The sequence below is a fragment of the Piliocolobus tephrosceles genome, chromosome 17 (assembly GCF_002776525.5).
Source record: "Piliocolobus tephrosceles isolate RC106 chromosome 17, ASM277652v3, whole genome shotgun sequence".
Taxonomy (NCBI): Eukaryota; Metazoa; Chordata; class Mammalia; order Primates; family Cercopithecidae; genus Piliocolobus; species Piliocolobus tephrosceles.
In genome coordinates, this window is record NC_045450.1 from 26,654,403 (window position 1) to 26,676,530 (window position 22,128).

The window sequence follows — 22,128 nt, forward strand, 5'->3', positions numbered from 1 at the left end:
TGACCATTTTTATACATGCCCAGATTCCTACCACAGCCTTTGTTACTTTTTCTAGTAACCAAGTTTTGTGTATGCATGTATATAAATTACATCTATATTAGTGATTAAGATGTGTAAATCAATTTGTGATGTCTTTTCAATATGCATGCTGTTAAATCAATTTTATGCTTCTAAACTCTGCATGCTTCAGAGAAGGTCATGATTAAATATGGCAGAGCAACAGCACACATACATGTCATTAAACTATGACTAGTTAGGATTTTGCAAATACCTATGTAGCAAATTAAGTTACTTTTTCTATCACCTATAATAGTCTCTCTACCATAAGAAAGTTTATCTTCCTAATCATTTTTATAAAATTCAAAGCATTACTATTACATTTATTTTTTAATTTCCAGAAATGATAAAAGTAAACAAGTTGCCACTAAGATTATCTGTTAATTGCTACAATCTATAAAAGAGCAGACAATTTGAAAAGCACTTCAAGTTTTTCTTTAATCTTAATTAAGTTTAAATGTAGTTAATTCCTTGACACGCTTTTTTTTTTACTTACTCAAGCTAAAAATATATATAAACTTTAGGGAAGAGGAGAACACTCAGGAACTGTACCCATACAGATTTTATATTCTTCACTTCAAGAAATACAGGGTACAGGCTGGGCGTGGTGGCTCATGCCTGTAATCCCAGCACTTTGGGAGGTCAAGGTGGACAGATCACTTGAGGTCAGCAGTTCGAGACCAGGCTGGCCAACATGGTGAAACTCCGTCTCTACCAAAAATACAAAAATTAGCCGGGTGTGGTGGCAGGCACCTATAGTCCCAGCTACTCAGGAGGCTAAGGCAGGAGGATCACTTGAACCCAGGAGGCAAAGGTTGCAGTGAGCCGAGATCACCCCACTGTACTCCAGCCTGGGCAAGAGAGCAAGACTCCATCTCAAAAAAAAGAAAAGAAAAGAAATACAGGGTATATTCCTTTCCCTTACAAATAACTCTCCCTATCACAAAGCAAGGAAAAGTTCACCCCTAAAGAACAGGACAAGTACTCAATTAATGGGAACTTAAGGTAAATTCAAGTGTCTTCAGAAGCAGCACTAGGTAACCAGCAGCAATGAATGATGTGTTTAAAATGCTATCTATAAATTCAGGTCTCTTGAACACTAAAACTCTGTATATTCTCCACAATTTTTATCTTTGTTTTCTAAAAATTGGGCCTATTTCTAACACTGACTTAAATTCAGATCATGTAGTGTAGGGAGGACAGGAAATTTCTCTTCACACAATGAAGTAGAACTGATCCTTGGTAAGCCTCTCTTTCCATTTGGAGACCTTTGGCTTATATTCTAAAAGATTCCCATTACTTCCTCCTTTTCCTTTCTGTCTCCTCTACCTCTTGTCTCTATTTTCCCCTCCAGGCTGCATTCTTACTCTCTCAGCTGGAAATGACTCGTAATGCCAAATACCCCATTTGGCAATATATACCTTCCTATAAATATGAAATGCTGTACTTCCCAGAAATAAAAATCCCCCACAATATGGAAAATCTATCTGCAAGTTCTCCTTCCTCTCACCATTTAGGGGAAAGGGAGAAGGTCAGGCAAGAAGCCAGATGAAAAGAGAAAACTATTCTTTACTTGAGAAAGAGCTTGATAAAATGTGTAATTTTTCTTCTTATTAGCTTTGTACCCAGAAAGCTTTCTATCAAAATAGTGTTTCCCTTTACCATCTTCACATCTTTAATTTAAGCTTGTAACACAGGTAATCTCTGCAGTTTAACAGACAATGAGCTCCTGCAGGTTGAAGAGTAAGTTCAGGTTTCTAGCGTGAACTTCTGAAAAGGTTCCATCGTTTTTATTACACAACCCAACAGAAGAAACAGCAATTCTCTCCTGTGCTGCTTGCCCCTTAAGTATCTGGTCCCAGGCACAATGTGACCACAGGTTCTGCTCAACAGACTTCAGGAATTTGAAGAACAGGTTCTAGAACCGTTGGTGTCACGTGTGCGCTGGCGTGTATGCGGGCAGGTGGGAAGGAAAGGGGTCGGTTTCAATTTCGATTACTTCTCCAGCAGCCTAGAAAGGGTATAACCAACCCACAGCATGTAAGGCTGGGTTACCAAATCAACCCCTCTCTATCTGCTTATGGTGGTCACCACAATTATAACAAAAACTGCATAGATACCACCCAACAAACTGTCACAGAGTTCAAAAAAAACAAAACCATGCACCCCAGACTGCAAACACAACATGAGCCTAAAAAAACGCTTTAGATGATTTACTCAAAGGATCATGTGATGGTGAAACTGATTCCAGAACCAGTTTGGCATTATTTACCAATATCTGAAGAAAACATTTACAGTTAGCCCTCCATACCCATGAGTTCTGTATCCAAGGGTTCAAACAACCACAGATAGAACATAATTAGGAAAAAGAAGAAAAAACAGCTGCATCTGTATTAAATATGTATAGTTTTTACTTGTCATTATTTACTAAACAATACAAGTATAACAACTGTTTTTTTTTTTTGTTTTTTTTTGTTTTTTTTTTTTGACGAGTGCAGTGGTGCAATCTCGGCTCACTGCAAGCTTCACTTCCCGGGTTCACGCCATTCTCCTGCCTCAGTCTCCCGAGTACCTACGACCACAGGCACCCGCCACCACGCCCGGCTAATTATTTTTGTATTTTTAATAGAGACAGGGTTTCACCATGTTAGCCAGATGGTCTCAATCTCCCGACCTCGTGATCTGCCCGCCTCAGCCTCAGTATAGCAACTACTTACAGAACATTTACGTTCTATTAGGTATTAGAAGTAATCTAGAGATGGTCTAACCTACACAAAAGGATGTGCATAGGTTACATGCAAACTATGCCTTTTTATATCAGGGAATTCGGCATCCATGAATTTTGGTATCCAAGTGGGTCCTGGAACTAATCCCCCACAGATACAAAGGGATAACTATATTATCAGAAATGTCAGCAGTTGAGCACTGATCATTCTTGACAAGGCTTATTATATGCCATTGTCTAGTTCACAAGAATAAATAAGAAGCAGGACATAACACAACTGGAAAGGATTTCAAAGATCACTTAGTCCAAGCCTCTCATTTTACAAAGAAAGAAAGGGAAGCTTACGTAAGCAGCAGGAGGTGCTAAAATCAAAGAGGACTTTAGGTTAGGGGCAGTGGCTCACGCCTATAATCCTAGCACTTTGAGAGGCCACGGCAGGAAGATCACTTGAGGCCAAGAGGTCAAGACCAGCCTAGGCAACATAGTGACACTCTATCTTTATTAAAATTAAAGAAAAGAAAAAGATGACTTTACAAAGTTGGGTGCAGAACCCAAACCTGCTGCCTCAGAGTCTGGCTCTTTCTACCATATGGTGTTTCAAAGTCACAAAAGCTACATGAGGTTAAAGGAGTCATTATTGAAGGGGCTGAAAGGGGGAGGTGGTGGAGAACAGTGGACAACTAGCCTTTTTAAACCTCCAGAAGCCCTTCACCTAAAAGTGTTCTCTTCCAAATCCATCTTTTGTTACAAATAATTATACTTCAAATGTAGCCAGGAAACGTTCTGTTCTTCATCACAGGGACCAATCCCAGCGGTGCAACTGTGGCTCCTCCTTACCTGCTATCATCAGGCCTGTGACTCTCCGTCTCAAGGTCCTTCTTTTGTCACAAGACGCACCACTAACCAACCCAGGAATAGGTTCACTTAGAAGACTCCAAACACTCTTAGTCTTTCCTGTCTCCAGTGGGCTTCCCTGGCGCCCACTTAAGAAAGCCTTGGAAAGGGTTACCATAACCATCCTCAACTTGGAGTGAAGGCAAGTGTATTGGACAGAATGCCAGGGAAGTGTCTCCTGTCTCATGTCCCCCGAGTCCAGGCCTACTCGCCTGCTTGCCATTCCTCAGATCCTGTGCACTTGCTATCCTCTCTGCCCCAAATACTGTTCCCCTAGATACCCACGTGGTTCACCCTATAACCCCCACTCAGGTTTCTGCTCAAATGTCTGTCCCCAGAAAAGCCTTCTACAAGCATCCCATCTAAACACAACCCCCGCTAGTTTCTTTCCCCTTCCCTGGATTGAGTTTTCATCATACTTATAAATACCTCCAAGTGTGCATCTGCTTATTGTTTGCTGATGCCCCCATCCCCGCCCTGAGATCATAAACTCCAGAAAGGCAGGGACTTGGTGTTTGTTCATTACTATATCCCTTCACGTGCTTAGTGTTCAACAAATAGTTGACTACTTGAATAAAGGCATGAATCTCCTTTGCAGTAACAACCCAATAAATCTCTAGATGAATGAAGCACTATACAAAACAAAACTAAATGAAGAATTTTTGTGCCCTTCTGAGAGACAATCTGAGAGAAGCACTTTGGATGCTGAATTCTTTTGTAATTGCTGCATCATTAAAATGGTTTGAATGAAGAGCAGGCAGAACATTAGAAAATGATATTGTTCTGGAAAATCCTACAGTCACTGAGACTATAACCAATTTTCAAAGAACTTTATTTCTATAAACCGTATATAATACCCATTTCCTGCATACCCAAGACTAGCTCAATAACATGAAAATGTTTCCAACTTGACCACAGGATTCAAATGAGCAACAGCATCTCCCTCATAGCTTTTAGGTCCCAACTACTCCCTTCTGACTTCTAAATCCTGACCCCAGATCCACACTTCCTAATGTCTCATTAGTTATTACAGAGAAGGAACACAAATTTTAAATGCATTTTCTATCAAACTGAATTCACCAACTTCTGCCCAAACTCATTCCCCTTCTTTCAACCCCGGTCTGAAAAATCTATCTGAACCAGAAAATTGGAAGTCATTCTAGATTCCTCCCTTCTCTCCCCTCTCACCTAGTGCCACTGGCTTCCTGCCCCTATCCCCTGGGTGCCTCACCTCCACCCACCAGGTCATCTCCTTTTGGTTCAGATCCTCTTCATCCTGCCTCTTTCCCTCTCACCTCGCCCCTCTGCAATCCAAACCCCAGCTAGCCATCATTCCACCATAAACATGTAGCCATGTTTTCTCCCTCTTCAAAATTTTCATTAGCTCCCTAGGAAAAACTACGAATTGCACAATGGAACCCCCCAACCCTTCCTGGCCTGGCCTCTGCCCATCAATCTAGCCTCTTACTCTACCACTTCACCATCTCACATCTCAGCCCAACACCACTAAGTCCACATGCTATGCCACCACAGCACTCTGCATATACTCCCACAATAATTACCATATTATTGAGTAATTACTGTTTGCACAGCTATTTCCCCCACTAAATGCTGAAACTACTGCAGGCCTCACCCTTGTACCCTTAACACCTAGTACAGCACCTAACAGACTTTCAAATACTGGCTGAACAAACTGCACAACAGGTTAACAAAGAGATTAGGTTTTTCTCCCCCACTTTCTCCACTGCACAAAGATACAATATGTCTTATAAACATAAAGTTAAGTGAATGTGATAATCTGTCCTACAATAACCTCACTACTGCAGTTCCAAAATGATAATCTTAAAAATCCTCTTCAGGACAAGGAAATAATCACTTCAACAAACAAACTATTTACAAGATAAAGTTTCCTTAGGCATATCCTTACCTGTAAAATGTTAGTAAAAAAGTCGTGATAGAACATGGGCCAATCCTGACGTCCAATATCAACAATAACTTTGCAGAGCTTGTTCCGGATAAAGTAAGGTAAGGTTTTATGGTGAGCCAAAAGGAGTTTGGGCAGGCAGCTACGGATTTCCATCTTATCCTGAGATGGGACCCCAAGCCACATTTTATTGATCAGATTCTGAAAAACAAATACACATCTTTTAAGTTAACAACCTATACACAAAAATAACTGCTTTTCATCCCACAGATAGCTATATCACTTATAAACAAGAAACCCTCTTTAAATAAAGGTTTGAGGCAATATGGCAATAAGAATAATAAAAGTATTCAAATCTTATGACACAGCAGTCCCATAACAGAAACAAAAAGCTGTATGTGTAAAAACTTTTTTACGCCACTGTGTCTAATAGCCACCAAAATATACTGATAGAAACAACTTCAATGTTCAAAAACAGAAGAATGCCTTGGTGAATAATGTCATAACTACATGTGGAGATATAAAATAAAGTGGGGAAAAGCAGAATACAAAATATCATGGGCAATATGATTACAACTAGATTTTTTTTTTTTTTTTGCGACAGAGTCTCGCTCTGTCGCCCAGGCTGGAGCACAGTGGCACAATCTGGGTTCACTGTAAGCTCCGCCTCCCGGGCTCATGCCATTCTCCTACCACAGCCTCCCGAGTAGCTGGGACTACAGGTGCCCGCCACCAAGCCCAGTTAATTTTTTTTTTTTTTGTATTTTTAGTAGAGACGGGGTTTCACCGTGTTAGCCAGGATGCTCTCCACCTCCTGACCTCATTGATCCGCCCACCTCAGCCCCTCAAAGTGCTGGGATTACAGGCATGAGCCACTGCGCCCAGTCTACAATTAGATTTTTTAAAGGTGCGCACAGAAAACAAGAATTGGAAGAGAGGTGATATAAATAAAATTTTTTGCTGTTGGGGATGATGCTATTATGGTTATCATTTCTCCTCCTAAAATGTTTTTAATTATCTTTCCCTTATCATTGATAATAGGCAGGGAACAGTTATATGTTACCACAAATGACCTACCTACTTAACCCTAAAGTCAACCATCCATCTTACCTTTCTAGTGTGGAAGATGGAAGATGCCCGAAACAACACACAGCTGCATAAAGACAGTATGTGGGACGACGTCCCAGAGCTGAGCTACCCTCTCCCAGTACATTACAGCTCTAGTCTAGTGCCAATGATATGGCAATACGACTACAAAATCCTTTTCAGAAGAGTATAAAATTACTGACAACTTACCTCAAAAACTGTTAAACTGTACATCATTACATAGTCATTCCTAGTGCTGGAGAGAAAGTACAGGCAGAATCTCCAGGCTCCTATTTGCTGGGCAAAGTTATTAAGAAGCTCCTCTGGAAAAGTTAAATGGTAACAAAAGAAAGCTATGAAAATACATGAAATTAGACAAGGTTGGGCTATCTTATTACTATTTAAACATTCCTCTCTGCATATAATGTAAATGATGTCAAAACCAGCAGATTCTTCAAGATAGAAAGAATAAATCATACAATATTTTTCTGCATCTGAGGTGACCATGGACACTGACAATGTTTTCAGCCATCTAAAAGCCAATAACCTTGCTATGGATATTTCTCTAGGCAGAGAAACTTTCACTGCTAAAGTTCTTATTTAAGCTAATATGTGGCTGGAATGTTCTAAGAGTACCCTTCCATCTTCTTAAAACTGCTAGCTAACTTCCTCTGAATGTGAGCTACATTCTAGCACCTCACCATTCCTCTACAAATCTTCAGTGGCGTCTATATTGTTCACACACACAAAATGATGGCTAGAAAGGCAGAAAAAGAAAAGATTAAGACTAACCCTACAAAGATAGGAAAGGAAACAAAATGCAAGGAATTCAAAATGGCTAACTCTTCATTTGGGTTGGTTTTATTTTGAAACACTGCCACCAAAAAAGTGAAATGACCTGAGGCGAGAGCAACGATGACGAGTGTTGCGGCGAGCAGCCCTGTCCACACATCACGTTGGTTAGAAAGGTGTTCCTCCTCCTCCTCAGGCTGCTGATGGCATCAGCCAGAACCCACAAGGCAGCAAGCATTACGGGGCTACCATTATGTTTCTGGACATGCTGTCCCTTAGTCACCTTGAGCTGCTGCACTGGTCATGAAATATAATCCAAAAAGGGTAAAAGTACAAAGGCCCACAACTTTGAGAGATTCTAGAAAGCCTTTGGAAAAGCAGAACACACAGCAGTTTCTTCTAATCCTCAAGTCATTGCTCTGCTAGTTCCCTACAACTTAAGCTAAATCCAACGAGGCAGTCTCATTTAAAAAAATCCATGGAAAGGCCAGGCACAGTGGCTCACATCTGTAATTCCAGCACTTTGAGAGGCTGAGGCAGGAGGACTGCTTGAGGCCAGGAGTTCAAAGACCAGCCTGGGCAACACTGAGACCCTGTCTCTACGAAACAAAGAAAAACTTAACTAGATATGGTGGCACATGCCTGTAGTCCTAGTTACTCAGAAGGCTGAGGCAGGAGGAGACCTTACTATGTTGTCCAGGCTGGTCTTTAACTCCTGGCCTCTAGTGATCCTCCTGTCAGCCACCTGAATAGCTAGGATTATAAGCATGAGCCACCACGCCCAGATGGCTATTTAAAGAAAAAAAACTCAGCAACTTAGGAGAGTCTCAAAATGAACAGCTTTGGTGTGCCTGAAGCTTTAGCCCAGGAGGCCGAGGTTGCAATGAGCTATGATCATGCCACTACATCCAGCCTGAGTGATAGAGCAAAATACTATCTCTTTAAAAAAAAAAAAAAAAGAAAAGAAAAGAAAAAGGCCAGGCCTGTTGGCTCACGCCTGTTAATCCCAGCACTTTGGGAGGCCAAGGCGGGCGTGTCACAAGGTCAAGAGATAGACTATCCTGGCCAACACTGTGAAACCCCGTCTCTACTAAAAATACAAAAATTAGCTGGGCGTGGTGGCGTGCGCCTCTAGTCCCAGCTACTCGGGAGGCTGAGGCAGGAGAATCGCTTGAACCTGGGAAGCAGAGGTTGCAGTGAGCCGAGACTGCGCCACTGCACGCGTGGCAACAGAGTGAGGCTCTGTCTCAAAAAAAAAAAAAAAAAAAAAAAACCAAGCCTTTCAATTTTAGTTCATTTCAAAGTGGGCTCACAGGGCTGTGAAACCGTGAGCTCTTAATGCTATGACCAAAGACTGAAGTTCTCTATAGGATGCCATAGCACTCAATGGTGCTGTTTTCCTGAAGAGATATTAGGGGGGAAACATATTTTTGTAGAGACGGAGTCTTACTATGTTGCCCAGACTGGTCTCAAACCCATGGGCTCAAGTATTCCACTTCCCTTGACCTCCCAAAGGGCTGAGATTGCAGGCATGAGCCACCATGCCCAGTCAAAAAAATTATTTTAATAAAAATAAAAGTTCATTACAAATCCATAAAAGGAAGCTAACAGCCTGCCCTAATAATTAAGCAAAGGTTTCTGTGAATCCCCAAAATGAAGTCAAACCGGACTGGAACTGAGGAACTCTGGGCTCTGTTCTAGACTCTGAGTCTGACCCCAAGTGAGTCACTGCTCCTCCTTGATGCTTCTGTGACTCTACAATGACCACACGGTCTCAAGGTCCTGCTAACAGCTCTATCAATTTCTAGAGCACTAGTAATTTACCTTTGCTGGAGGGTGGGTGGAGCCCTTTGAAGAAAAGACTTCCTTCCTTTCTCTGACCAAACTAGGAAAAGCCTAGAGTTTATCCCAAGACCATAGAAAAGAAGCAGTAAGTGGTCCAAGTCCACACACTCAAATAAAGCTACAATGACTAGGTACAAAGAGAACTGAACTAAGACAAGCCTACTGTATAGAAACAAACCCCCGGATTCCCCTCAGCCTGCATTCAAATTTGGCATCTGGAGCACTGGCTCTTTTAAGATCAGATGAGAATAAGAACATGTTCAGCAGGTTCTATGTTTAATTCATGAAATAAAAGGTGAGCAAGGCAGAGGTTGCAGTGAGCCAAGATCGTGCCAATGCACTCCAGCCTGGGCAACAGAGGGAGATTCCCATCTCAAAAACAAACAAACAAACAAAAAATGTTTGCCGGGCGAGGTGGCTCACGCCTGTAATCCCAGCACTTTGAGAGGCCGAAGTGGGTGGATCACGAGGTCAGGAGATCGAGACCATCCTGGTAACACGGTGAAACTCTGTCTCTACTAAAAATAAAAAAATTAGCTGGGCGTGGTGGCGGGCGCCTGTAGTTCCAGCTACTCGGGAGGCTGAGGCAGGAGAAAGGCGTGAACCTGGGAGGCAGAGCTTGCAGCGAGCCAAGGTGGCACCACTGCACTCCAGCCTGGGTCACAGAGCGAGACTCTGTCTCAAAAAAAAAAAAGAAGGTGCAACATTTGATTGCAAACCAAAAATTAAAGAATCAAAAGCATTTCAATTATAATCTAAAAAAAGACTTCAAAGAACAGAGTGTCAGAATATCGAAGACTAATGGCCAGGCACGGTGGCTCACACCTGTAATCCCAGCACTTTGGGAGGCCGAGGTGGGCAGATCTCTTAAGGTCAGGAGTTCAAGACCAGTCTGGCTAATATGGGTGAAACCCCGTTGCTACTATAAATACAAAAAATTAGCCGGGTGTGGTGGTGGGCACCTGTAATCCCAGGAACATGGGAGGCTGAGGCAGGAGAATCGCTTGAACTCAGGGGGCGGAGGTTGCAGTGAGCCGAGATCACCCCACTGAACTCCAGCCTGGGCAACAGAGCAAGACGCCCTCTCAAAAAAAAGGGGGGGAGGCGGGGGCGGTGGCTCACGCCTGTAATCCCAACACTTTCGGAGGCCGAGGCGGGAGGATCATGAGGTCAGGAGATTGAGACCATCCTGGCTAACATGATGAAACCCTGTCTCTACTAAAAACACAAAAAAATGAGCTGGGCATGGTGGCGGGCGCCTGCAGTCCCAGCTACACGGGAGGCTGAGGTCGGAGAATGGCATGAACCCAGAAGACGGAGCGTGCAGTGAGCCAAGATCGTGCCACCACACTCCAGCCTGGGCAACGGAGTGAGACTCCGACTCAAAAAAAAAAAATTTTTTTTGAGACAGAATCTTATGTTGCCCAGGCAGCAGGAAGTCCTCAAATGTAATACCAGTTATGGGATTTCTGGGCACTATTAGGTTCAGATCAGACCTCTGCACAGCAAAACATGTTGATTTTGACACTTTCCAGAGTTGTTATTGTTTTTCTTTAAATAACCATCCAGGTGCGGTGGCTCACACTTATAATCCCAGCTACTCAGGAGGCTGAGACAGAGGATCACTTGAGGCCAGGAGTTCAAAAGCAGCCTGGGCAACACAGCGAGACCCTGTCCCACTCACCCTAGACCCTCCACCAAAAAGTCGCAGGCTTCTTATATAAAAGTTCAACAATATTGCTGAAATTAAGATCCATAGTGATGGATTTTCTTTCCTTTGGTCAAGTGGAGAGGTTTCCCCAGCCACGCGCCAGCAGAATCAGAGCGAAAAAAGCAAGAATTCAAGGGGAAAGCATGCAGTCACGGCTATGAACAACTCCTTCCTCCCTACCAGGGCCTCCTCATTATAAATTCTTCTTTACAAGTCAACGCTCCACTTACCTATCTCACGTTTTCTTTCATTGCTCGTACAATCGTGAAAAAATTCTGTCATCAGACTTTCCAGTGCCCTGAGAGAGGCTTCTTCAGATGCCTAACAAAGGAATTTGAAAAAAATCAATAAGCTGTATCTTCAGTTCCACCGTTCCTCAGTTCCTTCTAGGTCACATTCAACAGCAAGAGCAATTTACTTCCTCAAAATCTTGGTTCAACATTCTTCAAATGCATGGTATACACCAGAAAAACTGAAGGGAATTTCCCAGCTGACTCGAAACCCAATGTTGTTGCTGCAGCCTCTATAAATTCATGCTACTGTGCAGCTGATTTTCAATTATGTACGCTAAGGAAAGAGGAAATTCAAAATTCAACTCTGGAATCATGGTTGAAAGCAAATTAGCCCCTGGCCCTTCCTGAATGGGCAGAGTGGGGAGATTTAAGAAGGCCAGAGCTCCTCATAGACTATCCATCCCTGATACATTTCTCCTGCGTCTGAATAATTTGCCATATTTTGATTCACAGCACTTGTATCAAACTGCTTCATGGATTCTCAGGGGTTTTGGGGGAGAACCGGGGAGAGTTGTCTTTTTTTAAGAGACAGGGTCTCTGTTTGCCCAGGCTGAAGTACAGTGGTAAAATCATAGCTCACTGCAGCCCTGAATTCCTGGGCTCAAGCTATCTTCCCGTCCCAGCCTCCCAAAGCAATGGGACTACAAGTGTGAGTCACTCACTGCACCTGGCCATGGATTCTTGGCGGTTTTTGAAGGCATTCCACGAGTCATACAGTCAATTCTCAATCTCACATGAGCAGCCAACAGAGATTAAAGTACAGCTGAAAACCAAGCTAAATAGGGATTCAAAATTAGTTCCTCTAAACCACAGGCCCACAGTGAAAGCCAGACTCTCAGCAGAACTGCTCAGGTTGGAAATGAAGAGGAGAGGGCCCAAGGCCCCCAGTGCTCATCCTCTCCCTTTGGGGTTTATATTGAGCCCCAAATCCCACTTCCTTTATTCTTATTCAAGTAAGAGGAGTCACAGAAATAACCTTGAGTTAACACTCTTCACACAACCTGCCTTCAAAAAGGTAACCATTCCCAAACCATTTTTGAGTCATCACTGGTATAATTCTACCCCAGAGATAATCAAGAGCCAGCAGTAGTTCTGATTGTTTAATCATCTCTTAACTTCTTTCTTCCTACCTATCTCCCTTCCCCATATCCTCTCCATCACCCATGGACTGAGACCTGACTATAAAAACTGCATTTTAAAACAACAAGCCCACACTCAAATGTGTCACATGTCAAACTATAGTATACCAGAGGCCTCCATCAGGTGATTGACTTTGTGAAGACTGAGGAACTTTTCATCTCTGTGGAAAAACCAGCACTTCTCAGTACCAATTACAGAGGTTGAATCAAACTTGATTCACAAGCATGTGCACACCAACCAACACACTCAAATGCACCACACAGAACGCAGGGCCACGTTCATACAGTGCAAGGCACATCTGTTCCTCCCACACTGAGGTCACAGAATGATGGCTCTGCAATGACACCCGAACTGTGACACACTGAATGATGAATTACTGTATAGTACTTTGAGCGCTTGTGAGTGAGAGGGACTTTCTTCCCTGAACTTCATATTTAGGATAAAGATTAGCCTAGCCCCCTACTCCTCTTTCAAACATCCATATCGGTTTAACAAAAAATATCCTTGGCTTGCAAGCCAAGCTGTTTTATTAAAAACTATCTATTTTTTCAAACCCAGAAATAATCTGAAAAGTGAAGCTAAAATAAGACTGCAATCTTCTAAAATCTGTTTCAAGTGTTTGTGTTGATCAAAACAGCCTCACTGTTCTCACTTACTTTATAAATAAATGCTATAAATGCAAACCTCTAAAATGAGTGTACATAAATAAAAGAACGCCATAGACTGTTTCATAAATCGAGTCTGGTATGCCATTTCATTTGAAAAAAGAATTTGCTATTTAAAATAAAAAGGTTGTGGGAAGATGCAGAAGAATAAGAAAAATAGTGCATGTTAAAATAAATAAATAGTTCTTCTGGAGCCAAAATGTGTTCCTGGAAACTAAGGGCACATCTGCAAATCATCTCTCTATACAACTTCTTGTGTTGAATCATTTTAAAGTAGATCCTGGAGCAAATGTGGGCTTATCACATCCAGGCAATCAACCACCAAAATTTATTTAGTACTAGATTCTTGAGGAAGAGAGTTGAGAAATAAACGATTACTGGCAAGTTCCTGATAATCTCAAAAAGAATCCAACTCTGTCTCTATTCCCGGTCCCACCTACCCTTTACTCTCTGCCCCAACCCAAGAAGTTACGGTTCCTGTGGAAAGTGGAAGGACAAAAGTACTCCTAAGAATCCCAGATGGGCTGGTCCAAAGGTACTGAGTTATCTCAATGGACTGTTTGCAGTCAGTTACAGATGCAACTCCTTGTTCTACTCTTTCCCCCGTTCTCACTACTGCACTTCACTAGTCTTAAAAAAAAAAAAAAAAAAAAAAAAAAGATGCATTCTCCCATCAAATGATGGCTACATGAAAAAGGAAGCTCCAAAACCTAATCGGGGCATCACCAGGTGTTTCCCAACAAGAACAAATAAGTGCTGCTTGCATTTTTAATCATTTCTATATCTGTAACAACAATACCTGCCTCACACGGTGATATGGGATCCAATGAGACAATCCATGTAAAACTGCTACATAAACCGTAAGAAATCATCTAATCTGTAGTTATGGCTGCTCTCATTTTTATTTGGTCTCAGATACCAAATGAAAATAGACCAAAGCAAAACAACGCAAGTGGTCAAGCCAACTTTAAAACTAGAGACTCATGCCCTCAGGTTTAAGGGCTTTGTCCCAATCATATCTAGTGGGGCTTTTCAGACTAAATTTCAAAATGCAGCTACGTAAATGTATACGGGGTAAAAATCAGGAGGCTGAGAATTTGCCAACATCACACCATCAGAACAGAAGTAGAAAAGACACAGAAGGCACATTCAAGGATACTGGTTCAAGGATACTGGAGAATTCCCTGGCTCCGGTTTGGCAACAAGGCCACTGGAACCTTGGCCAGCTGTTTCAAGCAAGTGCTGAAGCCAGAATGTAGACTGGGGTGAGTTAAGGAATTAACTGCAAGTGAGGAAGAGGTAATACTCCAAGCAGATTACACTTTCAAGTAATGAAAGGGACAAAGAACGTAAAACAAAATCCAAGTGCCATTGTGTGGTAGGGAGACAAGGCTTCCATTCCCAAAGGCTATGCAAAAACTTTATCTCCTACGCTGCATTAATTTATGAAGAACAAGAAAATTTATCTGACTGCCTCCTACCTTGTGCTTGGGATTTAAGCCTCAGACCTTGACAAACTAAGGAAAAGCAAGATTAGTTTAAAACTAAGTGAGACACATTCACACACAAAAATTCCAGGAGGATTGCAGATACAGAGTATCTTCACAATCTAGGGGTAGGGAAAATTTTCTTACACAGAACACATAAACCACTAACCATAAAAGAAAGGACTGATAAGTTGAAATGTTCATCAGATGGCACAATGGAGAGAGTGTAATAGAAAGCCACAAAATAGGAGCTATCTGCAAAATGGAAAACAAGGAACTCATATCAGAGCATAAAATAACTTATACAAATCAGTAAAAAAAAAAAAAAAAAGACAAAGGACTTCCATTTTTTTGGACAGGTAAATAATTACTTGTAAAAGAGGACATTCAAAAAGCCTATAAATAAGTGTTCAGCCTCATTAGTTATCAGGAAAATACAAATTTAAAATAAGGTAGTGCTACACATCTACCAGAGTGGCTAAAATTTAAAAGACTGACAATAACAAGTGTTGATGAGGATGCTGAGCAACCAGAACATGCATATACTGCTGGTGGGAGTATACACTGCTACAACCACTCTAGAAAAATGACAGCTAAACATATGCATATCTTATGACCCTGCAATTCTACTCCTTGATATATGCCCAACAGAAATTTTTACATGTATACCAAAAGAAAATATACACAAATGTTCATAGCACTATTATACACAATACCCAAAGAGTCAAAAGAACCCAAATATCCATCATCACTGGAATGGATGAATAGTGATTTCTTGATAGAGGAGAATATTATAAGACAACAGGAATTAATATAGACGCATGCAACAACACAGATGAATCTCACAAACACAATGTAGAGTGAAAGAAACCAAAACACATTATTCATTATTCACTTTATAGTAATCTTAAAAAAAAAAAAGGCCCAACACAGTGGTGCGCACCTATAATTCCAGCTACTTGGGATGCTGAGGCAAGAGGATCACTCGAGCCCAGGAGTTCAAGGCTGCAGTGAGGTATGATTGCACCGATGCACTCTAGCCTGGGCAACAGAGCAAGACCTTGTCTCTTAAAAAATAATAATAATTTAAACAACTAAAACTTATTTATGGTATTATAATCAGACTAGTGGTTACCTTGGAGGAGAAGGGATTCTAGTAATAGTCTATTTCTTTATCTGAGTGTTAGTTACACAAAGATGATCAACTTTACGATTTATCTGCATACTGCAATTTTAAACACTTAATGTTTTAAAATCCTCATTTTCTAAAGTCCAGGTTGGTGTTTTCAGACTCTTTAGAAACTGTATTTTAGCTCCATCAGCACAACTGTGGCTCTGGGAACTGGCAATAAGCCTGCAGGTAACAGCGTGAGCATGAGGCTCCTGATTTCTAGGAACCATCTCTTGTCTTCAGAGCTGCCAGGGTGGCAGCACAAGGTATTACAATCCCATAAGCCTATGCTTCCCCAAGAGCTACTTGGCTCACCTCAATAGCAAATGGCACATACACTTAAAATTAAAATCCCTGGGCAGGATGACGAATTAAGCTTGGCTCAGAACATACTCCTGGAGAGCTCTGCATAGATCTAAAACAAACCCAAGTTTTCTGTTCCAGAAACAGTTAAAATCTGCAAAGGTGATAAGCTTGCGACTGTGCCTGCCTTGACTTTATCTGCTCCTTTCACTCTGCTGCTCATGGGTCAGCAGTTCAGAGATCCATGCCATTGCCTCATTTATTAAGGGACTACTAAGTGCACCAAGACCCATAATCACCTAAAAATGAAAACTTGGAAGAAGGGGAAGGGTGACATAATTTGAGATCGCCTTTGCTTCTTCCCCATATTCTCCATCCACAGCCAACACCATCAGGTCTGCGGACTGTATCTTCTCCCTCACCACTATTTCTATGGAGCCCTAATCATCTCCTGCCCACATTACTATAATTGCTTTTACCTGGTTACCAGGTTTTCCAATTCCAATCCAACCAGTACTTTGCCGCCAGATAAATTCTCCTAAATATACAGTTTTCTGCCACAATTTTTTTTTTTTTTTTTTTTTTTTTGGCTAAAGACGTGGTCTCTGTTGCCAGGCGAGAGTGCAGTGGCATGATCATAGTTCAGTGAGGCCTCAAACTCCTGGGCTCAAGCAATCCTCCTGCCTCAGCTTCGAGTAGCTGAGACTATAGGCACACGCCACCACATCTGGCTGATTTTTATTTTTCATTTTTGTAGAGAGTGGGTCTTGTTCTGTTGCCGAGGTTGGTGTTGAACGCCTGACTTCAAGTGATCCTCCTACCTTGGCTTCCCAAAATGCTGGGATTACAGGGAGCCTCTGCATTCAGCCTAATTTTTTTTTTTTTTTTAAGAGACAGAGTGTTGCCGTATGGCTGCAGTGCAGTGGAACAATCACAGCTCACTGCAGCTTCAAACCCCTGAGCTCAGGTGATCCTCCCCACCTCAGCCTCTTAAGAAGCTGAGACTACAGGCACATGCCATCACACCCAACTAATTTTCTGCTCCAATTATTCTAAACCTAGCTTTAATTCTGGAGTGACTAAGCAACTCAGCTATTTGTTGGACAAATGAGAATCCAATACGCACTAGGTAACTGATACTGCTTAAATTAAGCCCCTGGGATACGATGATGAGTAAGATGGTCCCTAACTTCAAAGAACTGAAGGTGGCCTAGCAGTTACATCCTGTAGTCCTGGCGTATGTATAAACAGCCTCAGAAGACCAAAGAGAAAACTAACTCTGTCTGAAGGAAAGAAAGCTTCACTGGGGTGATTTGGGTTTTGAAGAGCAAAGAAGTTTACTAGGAGGATAAGAAGGAAAGCATGCCTGATTCAACATTACTCACCACAGGAAGCCACTCCAGTCTGAACACTCATGGTATCATAAGCGAGTACCTAGCCCCATCCTGCATTTGCTCCTGAGACTACACTTTATAGTTTAACCTTCATGAATTTTCTTATACAGGTTACAGTACAGATCAGGTCATTTTCATCTTTTGTCTTTGACTTGTAACCAGTACTACAGAATTTTGCCCATGGTGCTGTTACTCTGGTCATTTCAGAACAGCAAAATAAATGCAGGCTCTAGGGTCAGGTTCCCCAAGTTTGAATCCAAACGCGCAACTTGACCTTGGCCTAGTTATTTAATGTGTCACTGTTTTCTCCTGTGCACAAATGGGGATAGTAAAAGTACCTAACATACTGGGTCATTCTGAGAATTAAATAAAATGTAAAATACATAGTAAACACAATGTCAGGCACGAAGTGTGGGCTAAAAGTCACTGTTCATACATCTTTTTTTTTTTTTTTTTTTGAGAGGGAGTCTCGCTCTGTCCCCCTTACTGGAGTGCAGTGGTGTGATCTCGGCTCACTGCAAGCTCCGCCTCCCGGGTTCACGCCATTCTCCTGCCTCAGCCTCCTGAGTAGCTGGGACTACAGGCACCTGCCACCGCGCCCGGCTAATTTTTTGTATTTTTAGTAGAGATGGGGTTTCACCGTGGTCTCGATCTCCTGACCTTGTGATCCGCCCGCCTCGGCCTCCCAAAGTGCTGGGATTACAGGCGTGAGCTACTGCGCCCGGCCCCACTGTTCATACATCATAGATATTAGGTTTCTCTCTCTAACCAGAATATCAACTGTCTGGAAAGATGCTCTATCTAGTATGTTTGTATGTTCTACAATATCCACCATGGACTGGTGCTCAACTATTTTAAAGACCAAATTCAAGAGAGTAAAAGGAACAAGAAAACTGTTGATATCACTTTCAGTTTCTCAAGAATACTGGTAATTCCTCCAAACTGAAGATACATGTGACTTTACATTTTCCCCTTTAAGGGCTCTGACCATAAGCAGACTTCTGCTCACACGCAGATTCAATCTGTGTTGAAAAACAGGAGACTGGCCGGGCGCGGTGGCTCAAGCCTGTAATCCCAGCACTTTGGGAGGCCGAGACGGGCGGATCACGAGGTCAGGAGATCGAGACCATCCTGGCTAACACGGTGAAACCCCGTCTCTACTAAAAAATACATAAACTAGCCGGGCGAGGTGGCGGGCGCCTGTAGTCCCAGCTACTCGGGAGGCTGAGGCAGGAGAATGGCGTGAACCCGGGAGGCGGAGCTTGCAGTGAGCTGAGATCCGGCCACAGTACTCCATCCCGGTCGACAGAGTGAGACTCTGCCTCAAAAAAAAAAAAAAAAAAAAAAGAAAAGAAAAACAGGAGACTGCTAACGCTGAGACTGAGACTGAAGGTGGATAATAAGGTGTTTTTCCCTAAGATGTGACAGCTAGAAGGTGGTTTCCTCAAATCCTGATTAAATCTGTAACATGCTACCTAATGGCCTCTAAAATAACTCCCTCCAAGCATAACTTTTTTATAAAATTAATATTGGGCAATAATGACTATTTTTTTAATTTTTTTAAAATGAAGATGGGGGATTGCTATGTTGCCCAAGCTAGTCTTAAAACCCCCAGGCTCAAGCAATCCTCCTACCTATGCCTCTCAAAGTTCTGGGATTACATGCATGGGCCACCATGGCCAGTCAAAAATGACTATTTTTTAAAGCCACTTCTATTAAGCTTTTTTGGTCACCCTTTCCCAGAGCCACATTTTGTATAATCTACTAGGAGGTAAATCATATGGGCCTCCTATATTCAGGTTCACGGCTCCTTGATAGCAAACCTCAACAAAATGAGGACTAGTATCCCAGAGCCCCATTCAACTATCCCTGTGGCACATCTAGAACAGTGTCATTACCCTATTTGCTTGTATATAAAGGTTTCCAAGAAAAGTGATTCTATCCCTGCTGCCAACCAAGGTTAAAAAGTATGCAAAACATATCCGGTGTGTTACAACACATGCCATATAAACTTTTATCTGAAAGCTAACAGGATTACCATAGATGTCTAAACTCTCAGATCATCACTCTCACTTCCCTACACCCTTCACCACTGCAAAAAAAAAAAAACACAGAGGAGGGAAAAAATCTTTGACCTGTAGGCCTGCACACAAGTATGAGATGAAATACCAAGCTTAAAATAACATGCATGGGAACCAAGGCGAGTGACATCTACCTATCCCCCTCCTGAAGTCATTCAGCTCAAAAAGCTAGAAAGATAGAAAAGTGCATCAAGGAAGCCCCAGTCAGGAGACCGACATTCAGAACAAGGCTTCCTCCCATCTCTCCCTCCCGTCACTACTGCTCTTTTGCATCCCAGCCCGTAGATATTTTCCTTTTCCTTTTATTTTCTGGAGACACAGGTCTTGCTCTGTCGCCCAGGCTTCAGTACAGTGGCACAAACTCTATCTCCTGGGCTCAAGCTATCCTTCTACCTCAGCCTCGCAAGTAGCTGGGACCACAGCCGCACACCACCACACCCAGCTGATTTTTGTATTTTTTGTAGAGCTGGGGCTTCACCGTGTTGCCCAGACTGGTCTTAAACTCCAGGGCTCAAGCGATCCACCTGCCTCAGCCTCCCAAAGTGCTGGGATTAAAGGCATGAGCCACAGTGCCCAACTGACAATTCCTTTAAAAAACAAAAAACAAAAAATCGCACACCATATTGAAGTAGAAATCTCATTTTATTTCTCTATTTAAAAAAAAGAAAATGTGGTGAAGTCCACCGACCCTCCACCAGTCTAGCAGTCAGCAGGGCAATCAGGGAAGCCCAGAGACACTGGATGACTAGCTCAAAGACACACAGCCAGTGAGCAGCCAGCCGGAATCTCAGCTCCAGCCACACCCATGTGAGTTCCTTCCTTAGCCTGACTGTGATAGGATGGAGTAAGGCCAAGCAGAGGGAAGACTGGGGTACAAATATACATTGATGTAATTAATTCTAAACATTGTGTACAAGAGTTGCAGGGGGGAAAAATATGTCTTCTACTGAAGCAAAGAAACAGACAACCACAGCATGTAACAGGACTGCTAAGGCTGGGCAGGCGCACCCAACCCTCTATTAACATGCATCTGGAACAAAGTCATCCCCTTGCATGAGAAACGCTTCTTGTTGTCTTGTCTGCAGCTTAGATCTAGACATAACTTTGCACAGTATCTCCACACAGACATTTAATATTTATTAAAACATACACTCTGGCTGCATCTAAACATAATTTTAGTCATTAAGAAGCACTTTTCAGTGGAGTGCAGTGGCTCACACCTGTAATCACAACACTTTGGGAGGCCGAGGCGGGCGGATCATGAGGTCAGGAGATCGAGACCATCCTGGCTAACACAGTGAAACCCCATCTCTACGAAAAATACAAAAAATTAGCCGGGCGTGGTGGCAGGCGCCTGTAGTCCCAGCTACTCGGGAGGCTGAGGTAGGAGAATGGTGTGAACCGGAGAGGTGGAGATTGCAGGGAGTCGAGATCGCGCCACTGCACTCCAGCCTGGGCGACAGAGCAAGACTGTCTCAAGGAGAAAAAAAAAAGAGCACTCTTCTCCTTTAATCCAAAACTACCATAAAGTTTATCAATGGCAGAACATTCCTCCATTATTTCTTGGGTTTGCATAAAGTGCCCAGATTGTCTGTCTCTTCCACTGATTACTGCTGAGGACCAAGAGTTAGAAGCAAGATGACTGCCAGGTGTCTGAGCCAAGAAGTTCAACTGGTCCCACTGTGGTAAGTGATAATGTGGAAGCAGCATATTTTCTCCCCATGGAAACCAATTAGAGGAAACATCTTTGTATACAGAGGATGGTATGTTTTACACTGGGAAAACTCATCCACGTACTATTGGAGAATTCATAAAACCAAGACTCACCAATTAGCTACCAATGGAGAAGTGCACCAGTTTCAATTTTTTTTTTTTTTTTTTTTTGAGACTGAGTTTAGCTCTATTGCCCAGCTGGAGCGCACTGCAACCTCCGTTCAAGCAATTATTGTGCCTAAGTCTCCCAAGGAGCTGGGATTACAGGTGCCCGCCACCACACCTGGCTAATTTTTTTTGTATTTTTATTAGAGACAAGGTTTCACCATGTTGGCCAGGCTGGTCTTGCACTCTTGACCTCAAGCGATCCTGCCCACCTTGGCCTCCCAAAGTGCTGGGATTACAGGCCTGAGCCAGCGTGCCCAGCCCGATTTCCATAATTTTAGACAACAAATCTAAAGACTAAAGAGCATGACAAGTAAATACTACACCTGACCACAGGCTGATCCTGGACTGGAGGGAAATTTATGCTATGTAAGGCATGACTGAATCAACTGACAAAACTGGAATAAAGGTGGTAGTAGCTTAGATCAAAGTACTGAATCAATGTTCTATTAACTGAAGATGGTAACTGTGCTGTAGTCATGTAGAAGAATGCCCCTATTAAGAAATACACAATACAGGGCAATGGACCATGACAACAACTTACTCTAAAATTGTTCAGAAAAAAATACATGTGTGTGTGAATGTACATGCATGTACATGCATATATGCCTATATATATATATAGAGAGAGGGAATGTGCAAATAATAAAGTTAACAGGACAAAATATTAATGGTAGTTGAG

The 22,128-nt window shown here is 42.4% G+C and overlaps 1 protein-coding gene and 1 non-coding gene across 5 annotated transcripts in view; one reads left to right on the top strand and one right to left on the bottom strand.

Moving 5' to 3' along the window:
- Positions 1–22,128, bottom strand: part of XPO6 (exportin 6) — a 117,217-nt gene that overhangs the window by 73,120 nt on the left and 21,969 nt on the right. For 3 of the 4 annotated variants that reach the window (XM_023192950.2, XM_023192949.3, XM_023192952.2), the window contains exons 2-4: positions 11,265–11,355; positions 6,897–7,009; positions 5,604–5,801 (exon numbers count right to left, since the gene is read on the bottom strand). In XM_023192950.2, coding sequence (XP_023048718.1) covers positions 5,604–5,801; positions 6,897–7,009; positions 11,265–11,355 — 402 coding nt within the window. The remainder of the gene's footprint in view (positions 1–5,603; positions 5,802–6,896; positions 7,010–11,264; positions 11,356–22,128) is intronic. The other variant, XM_023192951.2, reaches the window with a different exon arrangement.
- LOC111526944 lies at positions 8,769–8,894 on the top strand. The gene has a single exon (XR_003309660.1). It is a non-coding gene; the product is annotated as a small nucleolar RNA SNORA25 (small nucleolar RNA).